Source organism: Misgurnus anguillicaudatus, chromosome 19 (assembly GCF_027580225.2).
Source record: "Misgurnus anguillicaudatus chromosome 19, ASM2758022v2, whole genome shotgun sequence".
Lineage (NCBI taxonomy): Eukaryota > Metazoa > Chordata > Actinopteri > Cypriniformes > Cobitidae > Misgurnus > Misgurnus anguillicaudatus.
This window is the reverse complement of record NC_073355.2, coordinates 51,221,157-51,239,295: the sequence shown is the minus strand read 5'-3', so window position 1 is coordinate 51,239,295 and position 18,139 is coordinate 51,221,157. Positions and strand designations below refer to the sequence as shown.

The window sequence follows — 18,139 nt, the reverse complement described above, 5'->3', positions numbered from 1 at the left end:
AGTCAATCTGGACAAAACCAGAGTAATAGTGTTCCAGAAAAAAGCCAGATCTCAGGGAAACAAACACCAGTTCACTTTTAATCGCCAAGTCTTACAGCATAGCACCAACTACTGTTATCTAGGCATCAACATTAGCACTTCGGAAAGCTTCGGTCTGCCTGTCAAGACCCTGAACGATAAGGCTCGGATGGGTTTTTACGCTATAAAGTCACGATGCGGTGACTTAAAATTACCCATTAAAACTTTATAAATAAAATTATATAATTCAATAATAAAACCAATTCTCTTATATGGATGTGAAATTTGGGACAAAATGTAAAAAATTAAAACTTCAGTAGAGAAACTACAATTGAAAATTGGCAAAAACATTTTAGGGGTTCACAGAAGCATATCCAACGACCTTGCAAGGCTGAACTAGGCTTATATCCAGTAAACATTGAGATCCAGAAGAGATGTGTTCAGTTTTTGCATAACCACCATCAGTCTGATCCTGATTCAGTCCAATATAAAGCCCTCCTCGCCAATGAAACCTCAGCAGAATCTCATCCCATTTGCTCTTCAACTGGTTCATGAAACTCAATTCCCAATCGACCACAGCTACAACCCCAAAACTATTATTAAAGAAATTGACAAAACTCTAAAGATACTCATGATGAATCGCAAAAAGCACATTTTGAACTCAAAAATAAACTTCAACCCTAAATAGAACCACTAAATTGGCAAACTATTTATTAATGAAACAATTTAAAGAAAGACAAATCCTTCCCAAATACAGATTAAGTGACCCTGATCTAGAAAGAGGAAGACGTATACAAACATGGACAGCGAAAGAGCAGAGGATATGCAGACATTGTGATTTACAGCAAATAGAGGATGAGAAACACTTTCTACTCGTATGTCCTAAATATCACCAGCGAAGCACGATCATGCCCCGGAAGTGACAATGCAAACGCGACAGGCCCTCGGCAGGCACTGGCACGCTCGTTGGAAGCCCAATACTGCAAACACAGCTATTTACTTATATCAATTTATTTACTATGTTACATATGACATGATATATACATGTATGTTGTGTTTTTTGTTTATTTTATACTTTATATATAATATGTGAATATGTTTATGCTTTGGCAACATTGTGATCCACAGTTATGCTAATAAAGCTCAATTGAATTGAAAATAGAAAGCGAATGTCACAAGACAGAGAATGAGAGACTGACAGAACAACGCGAATGTATTCACTTTAATCTTACACAATATAAGCATAAACATGTTAGTTTATCTGTTTCTCTGAAGATTGAGCATTAAATGTGTTGTTTTATTACAGATAATTTAAATGTGCATGTGTGGTTCGGTCAAAAAGTAAACTCCTGAGTGTTTGTGGAAGTGTATTTTATTGTAAAATGCTGAGTGCCTGTTTAAAACACTAGCATGTGAAGGCAGCATGAGACCTAAAAGTCTATATACATATATATAGTGCCATGCTAAAGTTTGGGCACCACTGATCAAAATTGATGTTAATGTGAACAGTTAAGCAAGTGGAGGATGAAAAGATCTCCAACAGGTAAAGATGACATGTTCCCTTAATAGCATAAACAAAATTTTTATTTTCATCTTTTACATTTTAAAAATAACAGAAAAGAAAAAGTTTGGGCACCCTGCATAGTTAGCACCTAGTAGCACCCCATTTGGCAAGTATTACAGCTTATAAACACTTTTTGTAGCCACCCCAGAGTCTTATTTTTCCTTAAGCCCAGAATACACTGCAGGATTTTTGCCCTCCTATAAGATCATTACCTTATCACACTGTGCGACATGGATCATTTAAACTCGGGTACGAGAGGCACGTAGACGGTACGATGATGACACGGAAGCATTGGCAATCTTATAGGAGGGCAAAAATCGTGCAGTGTATTCCAGGCTTTACAAAAGTCTTAAGATTCCTTCGTCGTCTCGATTGCTTTGCTCCTTTGAAGTCTATCCACAGATGTTCAATGATGTTTAGGTCAGAAGACTGTGAGGGACATGGCAAAAACTTCACTTTGAGCCCCTTGAGGTAGTTTATCATGGATTTTGAGTTGTGTTTAGGATCGTTATCCATTTGTAGAAGCCATCCAACTTAAATATAAAGGTTTATCTCCAATGTGAGCACTCTTGTGTATCTTAAGTTGACAAGGAAGCTCTTGTCACAATCCTTATGGCTTTTCTCACTGTGAGTTTTCATATGCTGTTTAAAGCCTGTTTGAAAGGTAAAACTCTTTCCACACTAGTCATGACGTGAATGGTTTCTCTCCAAAGTGAATCCTCATGTGTACCTTAAGTTGACTTGTATATGCAAATGTCTTGTCACAATGTTGGCATGCATTTGGCTTTTCCTCATTATGAGTTTTAATGTGCCGGAAAACGCACGACTGAAAGGTGAAACTCTTTCCACACTGTTGACATGTGTAAGGTTTCACTCCAGTGTGAATTTTTGAATGTTTCTTAAGGTAAATTGCAGATATAAAACTCTTATCACACTCATGGCTCATGAATGGTTTTTCTCCAGTGTGAATCCTCAAGTGTAAATTAAGGTCAGATTTTGTTCTGAAACTCTTTCCACACTGAAGACTTGCCTAAAGTTTCTATCCAGTGTGAGACCTCATGTGTAAGTTAATGTAAGCTTTTGTTTTGAAACGCTTGTCACAATAATGGCATGCGTATGGCTTTTCCCCACTGTGAACTTTCACGTGCTGGATAAGATTTGATTGACGGGTGAAACTCTTTCCACACTGTTGACACGTGTAAGGTTTCTCTCCGGTGTGAATCCTCAAATGTCTGTTAAGGACACTTGCAGTTGCAAAACTGTTTCCACACAGATGGCACACATGTGGTTTCTCTTCATTGTGAGACCTCATGTGTAAGTTAATGTAAGCTTGTGTTTTGAAACTCTTGTCACAATAATGGCATGCGTATGGCTTTGCCTCACTGTGAACTTTCATGTGCTGGATAAGATTCGATTGACGGGTGAAACTCTTTCCACACTGAAGACATGCGTAAGGTTTCTCTCCAGTGTGAATCCTCATGTGTATCTTTAGTTCACTTCTATCTGGGAAACTCTTGTTACAATGCTGGCATGCGTGTGGCTTTTGCTCCATGTGAGTTTTCATGTGCCTGATAAGACTCGATTGAAAGGTGAAACTCTTTCCACACTGTTGACACGTGTAAGGTTTCTCTCCGGTGTGAATCCTCAAATGTCTGTTAAGGACACTTGCAGTTGCAAAACTGTTTCCACACAGATGGCACACATGTGGTTTCTCTTCATTGTGAGACCTCATGTGTAAGTTAATGTAAGCTTGTGTTTTGAAACTCTTGTCACAATAATGGCATGCGTATGGCTTTGCCCCACTGTGAACTTTCATGTGCTGGATAAGATTCGATTGACGGGTGAAACTCTTTCCACACTGAAGACATGCGTAAGGTTTCTCTCCAGTGTGAGACCTTATGTGTATCTTTAGTTCACTTCTATCTGGGAAACTCTTGTTACAATGCTGGCATGCGTGTGGCTTTTGCTCCATGTGAGTTTTCATGTGCCTGATAAGACTCGATTGAAAGGTGAAACTCTTTCCACACTGTTGACACGTGTAAGGTTTCTCTCCGGTGTGAATCCTCAAATGTCTGTTAAGGACACTTGCAGTTGCAAAACTGTTTCCACACAGATGGCACACATGCGGTTTCTCTTCATTGTGAGACCTCATGTGTAAGTTAATGTAAGCTTGTGTTTTGAAACTCTTGTCACAATAATGGCATGCGTATGGCTTTTCCTCACTGTGAACTTTCATGTGCTGGATAAGATTTGATTGACTTTTGAAACTCTTTCCACACAGATGACACGTGTAAGGTTTCTCTCTATTGTGAGACCTCAAATGCATCTTAAGTTGAGTTGTATTTATGAAACTTTTGTCACAATGATGGCATGCGTGTTGCTTTTCCCCCCTGTGAGCTTTCATATGCAGGCTAAGATTTGTTTGAAAGGTGAAACTCTTTCCACACTGTTGACATGTGTAAGGTTTCCCTCCAGTGTGAATCCTCATGTGTATGTCAACGGTACTTTTATGTCCGAAATTCTTTCCACACTGTTGACACGTGTAAGGTTTCTCTCCAGTGTGAGACCTTAAGTGCGCATTAAGATGAACTTTTCTTGAGAAACTCTTTCCACAGTGATGGCATGTGAACGGTTTATCTCCAAAGTGAATCATCATGTGTGCCTTAAGAGCGCTTTGATTTGAAAAACCCTTTCCACATTGGAGACACGTGTAAGGTTTCTCTCCAGTGTGAGACCTTATGTGTATCTTTAGTTGATTTGTATCTGGGAAACTCTTGTTACAATGCTGGCATGCGTGTGGCTTTTCCCCACTGTGAACTTTCATGTGCCGGCTTAGGTTCGATTGAAAGTTAAAACTCTTTTCACACAGATGGCAAGTGAACTGTTTCTCTCCAGTGTGAATCACCATGTGTTTCTTAAGAGCGCTTTTACTTGCAAAACCCTTTAAACACTGAAGACATTTGTAAGGTTTCTCTCCAGTGTGAGACCTCATGTGTTCATCAAGATTAGCTTTTCTTGAGAAACTCTTGTCACAATGCTGGCATGCATGTGGCTTTTCCCCCCTGTGATCTTTCCTGTGCCGGCTAAGGTTCGATTGAAAGGTGAAACTCTTTCCACACTGTTGACATGTGAAAGGTTTCTCCTCACTGTGAGTCCTCTTGTGATCTTCAGGGCGTTCATCATCTTCTCTGAAACTATTTTCACACTTTATGTCTTCTGTCTTCAGAGTTTCTTTCTGTGAAACATTATGTTTTCTTTTTACAATCTGACGTTTCTCATCCACTTCAGCTTGACTCTCCTCTTTCACTTCCATCATATCTAAAGTAAATAGTTAAAACGGATAAACCACAGTGACTATTGAGATTGTTTGACAAAAGAAAGTTAAGAGAGTAAGAGAGATTTATCATCTCATGGATTTTAGTTTATTTTCCCCTCATGTTTCTCAATGTCAATGTTTTATGATTATTCCTCAACCATCAATAATAAAGATTGAAAATAGACACCAACCTATTTGTTCCTCAGTATCTTCATCCTTTATTCTGCATGGTTGTGGATCTGTCATCTTCTCAAGCTCCTCTTTCACCAGCATCAACATTATGTCATGAAGATTTCAGTTGTCACACATGGAGTGATTTCTCTGTGTGTTTGACTCCAGCATTTATTGGTGGATTGTTGGAGGAGGAGCTTCACTGAAGGTCTCAATCACTTTCACTTGTGGGTGTGAACTAGAGAACTATAAAAGAAGAGGCATTAAAACATTTAATGTCAATTAAAAAAATCACTCACGATTACTCTGCTGATTTTGGACATAAAGAATTTATACATAATTTAAAACTGCAAAATGACTTTCTTACTTAGTATTTTTGTCTTTATAAATATCTAATTTTAGATAAATATCTAAAAATTCTTAAATTAAGATGCATTTTCTTGATGAGCAAAATGACCTAAGAAAATAATTCTAGTTTTTAGACAAAAAATATACAATTTAAGTGAATTTGTGGTTAAAACAAGCAAAAACAATGGGGTGAGAAAAAATCTTAAAATAAAATTTCTTAATTTAAGCAAAATTTTCTCACCCCATTGGCATATATTTTTGCTTGTTTTAAGCATAAATTCACTTAAATTGTATAGATTTTGTCTAAAAACTAGACTTATTTTCTTACGTCATTTTGCTCATTAAGAAAATATATCTTAATTTAAGAATTTTTTATATTTCTACTGAAAACAAGACAAAAATTCTAAGTAAGAAAGTCAGATTTTCAAGAAAAAAAGTCTTAGTATTTTTGTCTTGCTTTTAGTAAAAATATCTACAAATTCTTAAATTAAGATGCTTTTTCTTGATGAGCAAAAATCTGGGTTTTAGACCAAAAGTATCAAATGTAAGTGTATAAAACAAGCAAAAAAATCTGCCAATGGGGTAAGCAATTTTTTTCTTGAATTTTCTGCTTATCCCATCGGCAGATTTTTTGCTTGTTTTATGCACAAAATCACTTACATTTGGTATTTTTGGTCTAAAACCAAGATTTTTGCTCATCAAGAAAAAGCATTTTAATTTAAGAATTTTTAGATATTTTTTACTGAAAACAAGACAAAAATACTAAGAATTTTTTTTTCTTGAAAATAATTTTTTGCAGTGGACAACTGGTTTTGTGGTCCAGGGTCACATATGTTGCGTTGTGTGCTTATAGTGTGTTTTCTTTTACATATGTAATGAATTTCATTGTAATCATTGACTTAACATGGTTTTCTAGTGCTTTGGCACTGTTCGGTTGAGCTGGTGTTGCAGGGACTGTTACATGTGCAGTCGACATTGTTGAGGGTTTTATGCTGAGTATTTTCGTGTTGTTGACCAGCCTACACTATGCCCATTTTTGATGCGCCGTTATTCTATAGTAAAAGAAAGTTGAATATATATTTTTCCTATAAATATATTTATTCTATTTCAGGTATATGCAGTGATTTTACTTTTGAACACTCAAAAATCTTTACCTCTATTCTTCTCAAAACTGAGCTTGCTTATTCTATCAACTTTAAACATGTTGCTCATTCCAAATCATTTTGCCAGCACTTATCATTTAAGTCTCCTCACATTCATTCTTCTAGGTGCTTCACACTCCTCATTGATAGATGAGCCATTAGGGTGTTGCAGGTGTGAATCACATCAATATTCATGACCATTACACTCTCTTGCATATTGCCTTTGCACAACAAAAGTGTCTTACAGAATTAAATTGTATTATTGTTTCATGTGAATGAGTGGGTAAAATGGATTTTCTTTAGCAAATTCTCAACTCTACAAGATGCAGTACTCATAAGTCTTGTGAACAAATGTTTATTATGGATGCAATAATTTATCATCTCATAGATTTTAGTTTATTTTCCCCTCATGTTTATCAATGACAATTTTCTGTTCTTATGATGTAACTACAGACACTTAGGCCTGCTTTCACAGACAAGACCTAGCAGGACTAGCTTTAGTTAAATTAAGAAGTTTAAGCATCTTTTATGTACATTTCTTAGAAAAATATGTTACTGGTGTGTTTTTTGAGACAAATAAATGCTTTACACTCTGTCAGTGAAACTTTTTTAAGTAAAGAGAGCTCAAACTTGTGTTTAGGACTAGCCTTAAGCCTTGTCTGTGAAACCTGTGGCCGGTTGCATAAACAAAGCATTTGACTGCGTCTTAAGAATGATTCTGACTAACTAGCAATTAGTTAGGGCTAATCAATCTTATTATTTGGATTTAAATTAGACCAATCTACCTTTCTATATAACATACTTAAAACAGATATGATCAGTCTTGAAGAAAAAAATTCATGACTAACTTTTAAGACTAGTCGCTGATGGCGACTGCGCTGTCTGCAGCGCCTGCCGCCAGAATAAAGTAATGTAACACGATCAAAACTACGAAAGTCTAGAGAGGACATACAGTTATTTTTGCTTGCTTGTTTTCTCGTGATCATAACTTAATGTCTCATTATCTAAAGATAACAAAAGTTGTTTTCTCGTTAACCTGACATGATAATCCAAATGTCATAATGTAATTTCCTGTCTATAATATTTAGTGTATTTTGAAGTGGACTGCTACGGAAGCCGAGAGAGGACATGCACTATTATTATTTTTGCTTGCTTGTTTTCTCGTGATTACGACTTAATTTTCTCATGATCAATGTATTTTCCTGTCCATAATATTTAGTGTATTTTGAAGTGGACTGCTAATGCATATGAGTTGGGGTCTTCACCGTTACCACACGTGTAGCTAATGTTTAGCGATAGACTTAATAAATAAATAAAGTTGTACGGTTCATGTTCGTGAATTTAGGGACCATCTCTTAAGTAATACTGTACACGTTTCTATCTTCAATAGTATTTAACAGTTTATTTAAATAATTATCAAAAATCTAAAAAGTGTGCATTATAACCACATAAACACGTTGGTTTTGTGACTGTTGACTTTAAGTCATTCCATTTAAATGCTGTTAAAAGTAGAAACGTTTATTGAGTAACTTAAAGACGGTCCCTAAATTCACCACTGTAAAATTGTAAATATTGACAAATCTATTTCAGCTTGAGCGAATCTCTGATCAAAGTAAAATGTAATTTTTTCATCCATGCTAATTTAGCAAAATATGCTTTTGCTGTTTACAAAAAAACAACACGTTCTATCGAGTACACGTAAACTTTAATCACATCACAAGAATACAACGTTTGTTATGTCGAGATCACGAGAAAACAGCTTTTGTTATCTCGAGAAAACGAGAAATTAAGTCGTGATCACGAGAAAACAAGCAAGCAAAAATAATAATAGTGCATGGCCTCTCTCGACTTCCGTACTAAACACCATTAAAACGGCAAAAATCTCTGAAAAGTGACAAGGATGCAGCACAGAATTCATAATATTGTGCATATTAAACAGATTAAAAGAGAAGTAACAGATTAATGGACGCTTCGTTGATTTTGAGGTTGCAAAATACATTTGGCTCAAAAACCCGAGGCACGTGCCCCCTCACTTTGAATGGGCATGACGCCTCTGCAAGGTGGTAATGTGACACAATGCGAAATGGAGTGCCGTTACACCACGGGTGTGCATTATTTTCTTAAAATTCAACAAAGAATTATACAATTTCTAGATATTTTTACTGAAAACAAGACAAAAATACTAAGTAAGAAAGTCATTGTAGAATTTATTTACACAGAAATCATTTAAATGAGATTCAAATCTTTTACCACCGTGTTATGTAAAGGTAATGCAGTCTATGGTACACAAATGGTTAACAGATCTCGTTTTCTGCAATGAGTCCCGCCTCACATTGCTTTATGATTGGCTTATTGTCTTTGTCTGAGGTTTCTCTTTCATGTGAATTTTCATGTGTTTTGTAAGGTGGCTTTTAACTCTGAAACTCTTTCCACACAGATGACATGTGAACGGTTTCTCTCCAGTGTGAATCCTTGTGTGAGTCTCAAGTCCATGTTTATCACTGAAACTCTTTCCACACTGAAGACATGCATGAGGTTTCTCTCCAGTGTGAATTTTCATGTGTGCTGTAAGGTTGTGCTTAAATCTGAAACTTTTTTTACACTCATGACATGTAAACGATTTCTCTCCAGTGTGAATTGTCATGTGTTTCTTAAGAGTGTCTTCACTTGTAAAACTCTTTCCACACTGAGAGCATATGTAAGGTTTCTCTCCAGTGTGACTTCTCATGTGAGTCTCAAGTCCACGCTCATCTCTGAAACTCTTTTCACACTGAAGACATGCGTGAGGTTTCTCTCCAGTGTGAATCTTCATGTGTTTTGTAAGGTTGCTTTTAATGTTAAAACTTTTTTTACACTCATGACATGTGAACGGTTTCTCTCCAGTGTGAATTTTTGTGTGTGTCTTAAGAGTCCCTTCATTTGTAAAACTCTTTTCACACTGTGAGCATATATAAGGTTTCTCTCCAGTGTGATATCTCATGTGAATCTCAAGTCCACTTTTATTACTGAAACTCTTTCCACACTGAAGACATGTGTAAGGTTTCTCTCCAGTGTGAATCTTTATGTGTTTTGTAAGGTTGCTTTTAAAGTTAAAACTTTTTTTACACTCATGACATGTGAACGGTTTCTCTCCAGTGTGACTTTTCATGTGAATCTCAAGTCCACTTTTATCTCTGAAACTTTTTCCACACTGAGGACAAGCGTGAGGTTTCTCTTTTATGTGAATTTTCATGTGTGTTGTAAGGTTGTTTTTACATCTGAAACTTTTTTTACACTTATGGCATGTGAACGGTTTCTCTCCAGTGTGGATTCTTGTGTGAATCTCAAGTCCACTTTTATCTATGAAACTCTTTCCACACAAAATACATGCGTGAGGTTTCTCTTCCATGTGAATTTTCATGTGTCTTGTAAAGTTGCTTTTAATGTTAAAACTTTTTTTACACTCATGACATGTAAACAGTTTCTCTCCAGTGTGAATCCTCATGTGAATCTCAAGTCCACTTTTATCTCTGAAACGCTTTCCACACAGATGACACGTGTAAGATTTCTCTCCAGTGTGAACTCTTACGTGTATCTTAAGATGAGTTGTATCTGGGAACCTCTTGTCACAATGCTGGCATGCGTGTGACTTTTCCCCCCTGTGAGTTTTCATGTGCTGGCTAAGTTTCGATTTAAAGGTAAAACTCTTTCCACACTGTTGACATGTTAAAGGTTTCTTCTCACTGTGAGTCCTCTTGTGATCTGCAGGGCGACCACATTTTCTGAAACTGGTTTCACACTTTATGTCTTCTGTCTTCAGAGTTTCTTTCTGTGAAACATTATGGTTTATTTTTATAATCTGATGTTTCTCATCCACTTCAGCTTGACTCTCCTGTTTCACTTCCATCATGTCTAAAATGAAGACAGTAAATAGTTCATATTGATAAATCATAGTAACAAAACACATTTGAGATGTTATGTATCCATGTTATTTTTAATGTGAAGTACAGACGTCGTTAGGAACTTTTAAGGGGGCTTTAGCCGCCTAAAAATTCTTCTCAGCCCCCTAAAAGTTTTTGCTATGTTAGCTTCATAAACTGTACAGGGTTTTCGTGATCGTTTCAGTCCCCTTTAAATTTCATTTGAAAACAGCAGCAGGGCAGACTTCGGCTCTTTCCCGTCTGCGACTTTCAGCACATTCAGCCCATCTATGCAATACAGTGGAATACTCCAATAAGGTGCCATAGCTAGAGGGTTGTCTGGGGTGTCTAAATTTAATGCGTTACTTTCACTCCCTCCAATAATTAATTTCCTGTTAATCGATGTGTTAATTTCGACATGCTGCAGCACAGCACATAGTAGTATCATAGTAAACAATTGATTATCTTAAACTTTGTATTGCATTCAGTCTTATAGGCCTACCTGTCTCTATTATTAAAGTTCACTATATAAGAAAATGAGAAATTCTGCACATTGTAACAAAGATAAATCCAAATTTATCTTAAATAACCTCAATTACTTTTTAGCCAAAAGTGTTAAGTTTAAGTTGTATCATGGACAGAGGTGTAAAAAATGGCTCTCTCTCTTTGTTTAACTGAAGAAAGTTTTGTAAACGTATTATCAATCTTATAATGTACATAAGTTACTCAGGCAATCAGTAAATGACATCGCTAGTTTATTTCGGCTTATATAGTAAGTTTTATAAAGATATGTACCAGCTCCGGTTAGCTGATAAAGTAGCATCAGAGTAACGTTATATAAACATCTGTGCTTGCCTTTGATTTGCGGGATGATCCTCCTGCATTCGCGCTTCACGTTTGTTTTGATTGTAGCATCACAAGTTTAACAAAGGGTCCCTTGACAGAATCAAATGTGATATGCATCCATGTGTTTGCTCTTTATCTCTTCTTCCAGACCAGGCGCAAACTTTGCCCACCGAGTCTTACCTCTGCCCTGTGTGTTATATTTTGCGCTACGGTGGCTCAATACAAGCCGTTCAGCGTTTGACATCAAAGTACCGCGAGACCAGACTTCTCCATATACATTTGATTCGCTTTTGCAGTACATTGATTTCATACAATTGCCCTGCGTAGCGCCCACATGAAGTCCCTCAGTTGTGTGTGTGTATATATATATACATTTATTCTATTATACTCTCATTGGGGAGCTGAGTCCCCCTAAAATTAAAATCCTATAATCACCCTTGATGTGAAGTAAATTATGTCATTTCTATTTTTGTATTACTTTTTTCTTGGCTGAGGCTTTTTTGTTGGCTTGGATCTCTTTTTAAAAAAGTAACTCAAATATTAATGTGTACATTTCTATAGTAAGTTACTTTACTCGTTGCTTCAAAAAAAAGTAATATTATTACGTAATGCACATTACTTGTAATGCGTTACCCCCAACACTGACCACCAAACCTTGAATTCTATCTTTTTGTCAACTTGTTTTTTTCCAGTTTGGACTAGGGTGGGGCATCGCTTCAAATTTATTGATTCCGATTCCAAATTCGCTTCACTTATCAGATCCGATTCCAAACAAATCTTAGTTTTGAAGTGGTGAAAATGCAATAAAATTCAAGCCTTTTAGATCATAAATACTTATTTTTTGCCATTATTAACAAGTGAACACAAAACCGAGGCTGTATAAAACTTTTTTAATAAGCTGCAAAACTTTTAAACAAACATGGCTAGGCTAGCTCAAAAGGAATTCGATTCCCATGCCTAGTTATGACACTTTTTGAATTTCTTTTTTGATCAAATTAATCACATAATTAGGTATTGTTTAGAAATAGTGAAAACTTATCTTATTATAAACACCTTTTTGTAATATTGCCTCCCTATGAGCTTTTATTATTTTCTAATCTTTGTAAGTCGCTTTGGACAAAAGTGTTTGCTAAATTCCTAAATGTAGATGAAATGCAGGGTTGATCATCATGGGCATTGAGTTTTTTTTTGTGAGGGGGTTTCTTTCATGGACTTGTATGGACCTCATAAATTAGCCTTGGCCACCCCGTTTAATTCCAGCCGCCACTGTTCATATGTAGGTCTAACCTTACACTGTATTCAAACCATTTTTTATTTATTATTATAATAAATAATAATATATAAAGATTGAAAAATAGACACAAACCTTTTTGTTCCTCAGTATCTTCATTCTTAATTCTGCATGGTTGTGGATCTGTCATCTTCTCAAGCTCCTCTTTCAGTTGTCACACATGGAGTGATTTCTCTGTGTGTTTGACTCCAGCATTTATTGGTGGATTGTTGTAGGAGGAGCTTCACTGAAGGTCTCAATCACTTTACTTGTGGGTGTGGCTGGAGATGAAAAAGAGGCATTAAAAGTTTGGGCGTTTAACTTTAATTAATTCTTTCACTGAAAAACACAAAGGCATAATAAACATTATTATAGTTATTATAATAGTGGTTGCATACATTTAGGTAACTGATTTACTGGCTAGTTAGCTAGCTACTGTATAAACACATTTGAGTATTTGCTAGTTAAACTATAATACCATAGATCAAAATATATATATTTTCAAGCTTTATCTTCAAAACCTTATCTAAAATAGCATTAAATCTTGTTGTTTTAAACAAAATAGTTTTTTTGCAGCATAAGAGTGATTTTTTTAAAAACTTAATTTATGTTCTCTGTTATAACTAGGAGTGGGCGATATGACCAAAATGACCAAAAAAGGTATAAAAGTGATTTAGTCAAAAGCAGTGAGAGATTAATGAGAAGCAGATACGCAGCTTTGACGCTTCTCTCACACAGTAACAGCACGCGCATATAGCTCTACAGTTTGTGTTTCAATGGCTTAAAATCACTTGATTTAAAACTGTTGTGCTTAAATGCATGTACAAATGTTACATTTTCATGAACACGCCAATAGCATTGTGACTTTGTTGCCTAACCTCAATAGAGATGATAGTCCAAAATCTCTGTAGCGGTTGACTAATTTATGCTTGTTTATCATAGCTGGACCTCCCCTATAGATAAACATTTTTTGAAATTCCCAGTTTATTTCCATTAACTCCAGTTAATTCCAATATATTCCCATTAATCACCATTAAAAGTTTCCAGCCTTGAAAATTCCTGAAATTTTTCAACCCTATTTTCATATATATATATATATATATATATATATATATATATATATATATATATATATATATATATATATATATATATATATATATATATACACATTTTATATTCATACCATTTTGATAACTTCTTTAAATTACAATTTTGGTTTCTTTACAAGATGTTCTTGCACTTGCATCTAATAAAAACTGTTATTGGAAAGAGAATGTTACTTTAATATTGCTATTGTTGTTTTAGTTAACTAACAAAAATAACATAAAAATCATGAATTTGTAAAAAAATTTTATGGCCAAATCCCCCAGCACTAGTTTGCGACCCTTTCACCACATTCTCCTGCAAAAATTCCTGCTAATAAAAAGTAAGACGACAGAGACAAGCGGGATATTGCTGACTTTTTGAAGGCAATTCAAGGACTGTTGACAAAGCAAGACTCTACTTTCCAAAAACTCACTTTCATCGAGAACTCAACTGATACTTTTTCGAAGAACATTGATAACTACTGTAATGTCCTTGTATCAGTCTAGAAATGCACTCTGCAGATAAAGCCACAGTTCTGGTCATCTTCTAAGCATTTTATCAGTGAATTTTTTTCTATTGTTTTGTGGCTCAGACAGCCCTATTCAGTTTGAGCATCCATAGGGGATAGGGCACATTAACACCTCTTCAGCCTGGTCATGGCCGTCTAATTATTATTCTTTTGTCTGTATTATAATTACTCACAAATTTATATTCAGAGTGTTTTAATTCCTCCATTGTTTGATCAAACTTCTCATTTCACCTACTTTGACTTTGTATAAAATGCCTTTATTACAAAAATACCAATGAATAAGCTTTACCAATCAAAATTATTCCTAAGAACATCTCTCTCATATATCTAGCTTAGCACACTATCAAAACATGACAAAAACGGGATTAAAGTAAGGGTATCCAATTTGTAAAATGCTAACAGATGCCAACTAGCAATGAATTCACGATCCACACCTCTTTCAAAACACATGAACACACACAGATCAGACATCCACATCTCATGTCTCATTCATCAGTGAGAAAACTATGCAGTACAAAGTGAATAACGTTAACAAAAAAACAACATAAACAACTGGTTTACATCAGAATTAGTTAAAGCACACTTTCGGTTGTGTAGATGTAGTAACTATATTGTTACGCTAATCCGTAAACCAACACAAATTTCATAAGCAACACAATGTTTCATCAAAGTAGAATATCTGAATCCATCTCAATACAAACATATCGCATACCTACCTTACCAAAATAAACAGTGCGAACCTTTCAGACCCTTTGCAGCTCCTGCAGCTGTTTGCATCTCGTGGTAAAGCAGTAAAGTTACAGATGTTCATTTGGGTTTTCACTCTTTGCTGATCCAGGCAGTTTTTGCTGTTGTTGTTATAAAAGATGCCTTTAATTTTGTGGCTCCTGTGCAGGTTGTCAATTCAGCAGAAAAGTTTGCCATTCTCGCTGTTTATAGATGCAAGGTGAGGGCACATGAACGAGCCGATGACGTATATGGTGTCTGCATGAACAGGCTGGGTTGTGGCATTTAAATTACGCTTACGGATGAGGGACAAAAAAGGCAACGTCCGTTTGGACTGAGATCTATGATTGGTTGAACATTTTTTGGTCCTACACCTTTCACAGATGACATACATTTCTAGAAATACATTTAAACAACTTAACATAGTGATTGCTATCAGGATGTGAGGAGACTTTTAACCAGCATAACTAAATGTTTTTGGATCAAATCAGATACCCTACATTTAAAACCAAACTCACTTTATAAAAGCATTTCTCAAATTGGTGGGGAATATGAACATTCCATTGGGGCGTAAAAAAGGAAGACAATATTGGTAATTTTTGTGATTTCTATTAACTTCTTCCACCCTGAAGCTATTTTGGGGATTTTCGCCATGATTTGGCCTACCCAATTTCAAAAGCTTCCCATACCCACATGCAGAGGTTTACATACAAAAGTTTGGTATCATTTTACAGGAAACCCTTTGAAGTTACATAAAACACTGTTGAAAGTGCTAAACATGGTTGTATGTGATGTCAGTCCTCTAATAAACACAAAAATAAATAGGCGCTTTTTGATGTTTTTTTTCTAAAGTTTTTATTTGAAAGTGTATAACTCTGGACCTGGGTGCCTCAGCTCCCTGCACACAGTTTTGTTTGATTCCAGCAATTGCCAGCTTACAGAGGAAAAAATGAATTTTTTCTCTATTATAATCTGTGCAAAAGTTATTTTACTCCAACTGAAGGGAGGAATAATACACTCTAAAAACGTTGGGTTAAAATTAACCCAACTTGGGTTGTTTTGCAACCCAACGCTGGGTTAAATATGGACCAACCCAATGCTGGGTTATTTTAATCCAACAAGTTGGGTTGTAAAATCAACCCAACACGTTATACGAGCAAGTTTGGTGGTACAAAATAAAACGTAGCGCTTTTCTAAGCGGATTTAAAAGAGGAACTATATTTTATGGCGTAATAGCACTTTTGGGAGTACTTCGACTCCGCGCAGTAACACCCTCCCTCTCCCATTATGAGAGGGAGAAGGGGAGCGGACTTTTCAGGCGAGTTGAAGTACTCCCAAAAGTGCTATTACGCCATAAAATATAGTTCCTCTTTTAAATCTGCTTAGAAAAGCGCTACGTTTTATTTTGTACCACCAAACTTGCTCGTATAACTACTCGTCTTAAATAGGAAAAACGTTGATGTGTTTGGTCGCTTCTGACTTTGTCTCTGGATGGTGCCATTGAATGAGTGGGGCTAAGCTAAATGCTATCGAAGTGTCGCAGCGCGCTCCAGCGCTTACGTGCACGCACACAGATGTATCAACAGTTCTTAGTTAAGGTAATAACATACTTTAATATTGAAAATGAGTAGACTATTCCTTTAAATGTTTTCGGTTGCTTGCAAGCAAAGTGTGAAATTCCTCCATTACTTACATAGACTTAAGATTTTCTTCCCACTTTTGTAGACAGGAGTTGGAATATCATCATGGGGTTCTGTAGAGAAAAATGTTTAGGTTAAATTAGTAACTTTATTGTCATAATACTCAGCAAACAACTATTGTATTCCCAAGTGTACCTGGAGGTGATTTGTTGATGCTCCTGGTTCTTGGCTGGGAAGTTGCAGGATTGTCTGTAAAATGCAGTGCCCAAGTTTCGGCATGGTCAGGAAATAACACAGAGAAGTCTTGTGAACTCTGAAAATGACAAATCATGCATTCATTTTCAATAAAACTTTAATGTAAATTTATGCGATAATGAATGCTATATGGACTAGCTTGTCAGTAAACTACGGCTGCGTGTAGTAAATGGTGCTTCACGTGTTTTCAGATGATGGCAATTTACTACTAATCACAGAACCGGCTTTACCGATGAGATAGACTTGACAATTTTATACAGTTAAAGAAATAGTTGGGCCAAAAATGATATTAAACCCATGAATTACTCACCTCCAAGTCGTCCAAGATGCATATGTCCATCATTTTTCAGACTAACACATTAATGTTTTAGATCTTTCAGTTAATCAAATGTAAAGTTATGGGGTCCACTCCTTCAAGTCAAACAAAATGGCGCGGATTACCCTCAGAAGACCTTTGTTTATCATCGTGGAGCCATTTGGATTTCTTTTGTGAAGGATGGATGAACATTTTTTGGACGTGAAGGAGTGGACCCTGTAACATTACATTTGATTTACTGAATTTTCTAAAATATCTCAAAATGTGTTCGTCTAAAAAATGATGGACATATGCATCTCGAATGGCTTGGGGGTGAGTAAATCATGAGTTTAATATAATTTTTGGGTGAACTATTCCTTTAATCGTGCAACCTTACATACCACTTTTGAAAATGACATACTCACAGCAAAATAAGCAGGGATTCTTAATAAAGAAATGCTTTGATATGCCTCATTGTATTATCAACATATCACTTTAAATAATAAAAAACAAGTGCATTGTCATGTTACCTGTAAATAACTTTGTAAAAGCTGGTATCAGAACCTCAAAGTGACATTGTTTTAGCTTCTCCAGGAAAAAATATCCATCTTTTATTCATCAGGGTCTGAGGAAAAGAGACAAAACTGTGATTTAAGTGGGCATCATCAAAAACATTTGAAAAATACAAAAATGTCTGTAACTTACACAGACCAAATGAGAGTTCACAATATGTGATGTGATACCCTGTCTGTGAACTCAAGGCTAACGTTTCATGATCTAAACATGATATTAAAAGCATCAGTTTGATTTCAACTTTTACAACAAACGATTATTTATTTAAAACGTACGCGTTTCTTCCTCATATCAACGTTATCTGTTTTAAACTGAATTACTAAACTATTAGAATACGTTACATTCTAAATTATTTTAAAAAGCCATGTTTTAGACACATTTCATAAAACCTTTAATCCAACAAAATATTTAAATCATTTAAAAGCAAGCATAAACATAGTTCAGATTTACTGGGCAGA

The 18,139-nt window shown here is 35.6% G+C and overlaps 2 protein-coding genes across 2 annotated transcripts; both read right to left on the bottom strand.

Moving 5' to 3' along the window:
- Positions 1-1,177: 1,177 nt before the first annotated feature.
- Positions 1,178-4,918, bottom strand: LOC141350766 (uncharacterized). The gene has a single exon (XM_073856526.1). The coding sequence runs from the start codon at positions 4,896-4,898 to the stop codon at positions 2,622-2,624; it is 2,277 nt and encodes a 758-aa protein (XP_073712627.1). The 5' UTR covers positions 4,899-4,918; the 3' UTR covers positions 1,178-2,621.
- Positions 4,919-8,749: 3,831 nt separating this feature from the next.
- LOC129413367 (uncharacterized) lies at positions 8,750-18,111 on the bottom strand. The gene is made up of 5 exons (XM_073856546.1): positions 17,639-18,111; positions 16,754-16,871; positions 16,612-16,671; positions 12,671-12,855; positions 8,750-10,450 (listed from the first exon to the last, which is right to left on the bottom strand). Exons 4-5 carry the CDS (start codon positions 12,723-12,725, stop codon positions 8,898-8,900), a joined length of 1,608 nt encoding a protein of 535 aa, XP_073712647.1. The 5' UTR covers positions 12,726-12,855; positions 16,612-16,671; positions 16,754-16,871; positions 17,639-18,111; the 3' UTR covers positions 8,750-8,897.
- Positions 18,112-18,139: the final 28 nt, after the last annotated feature.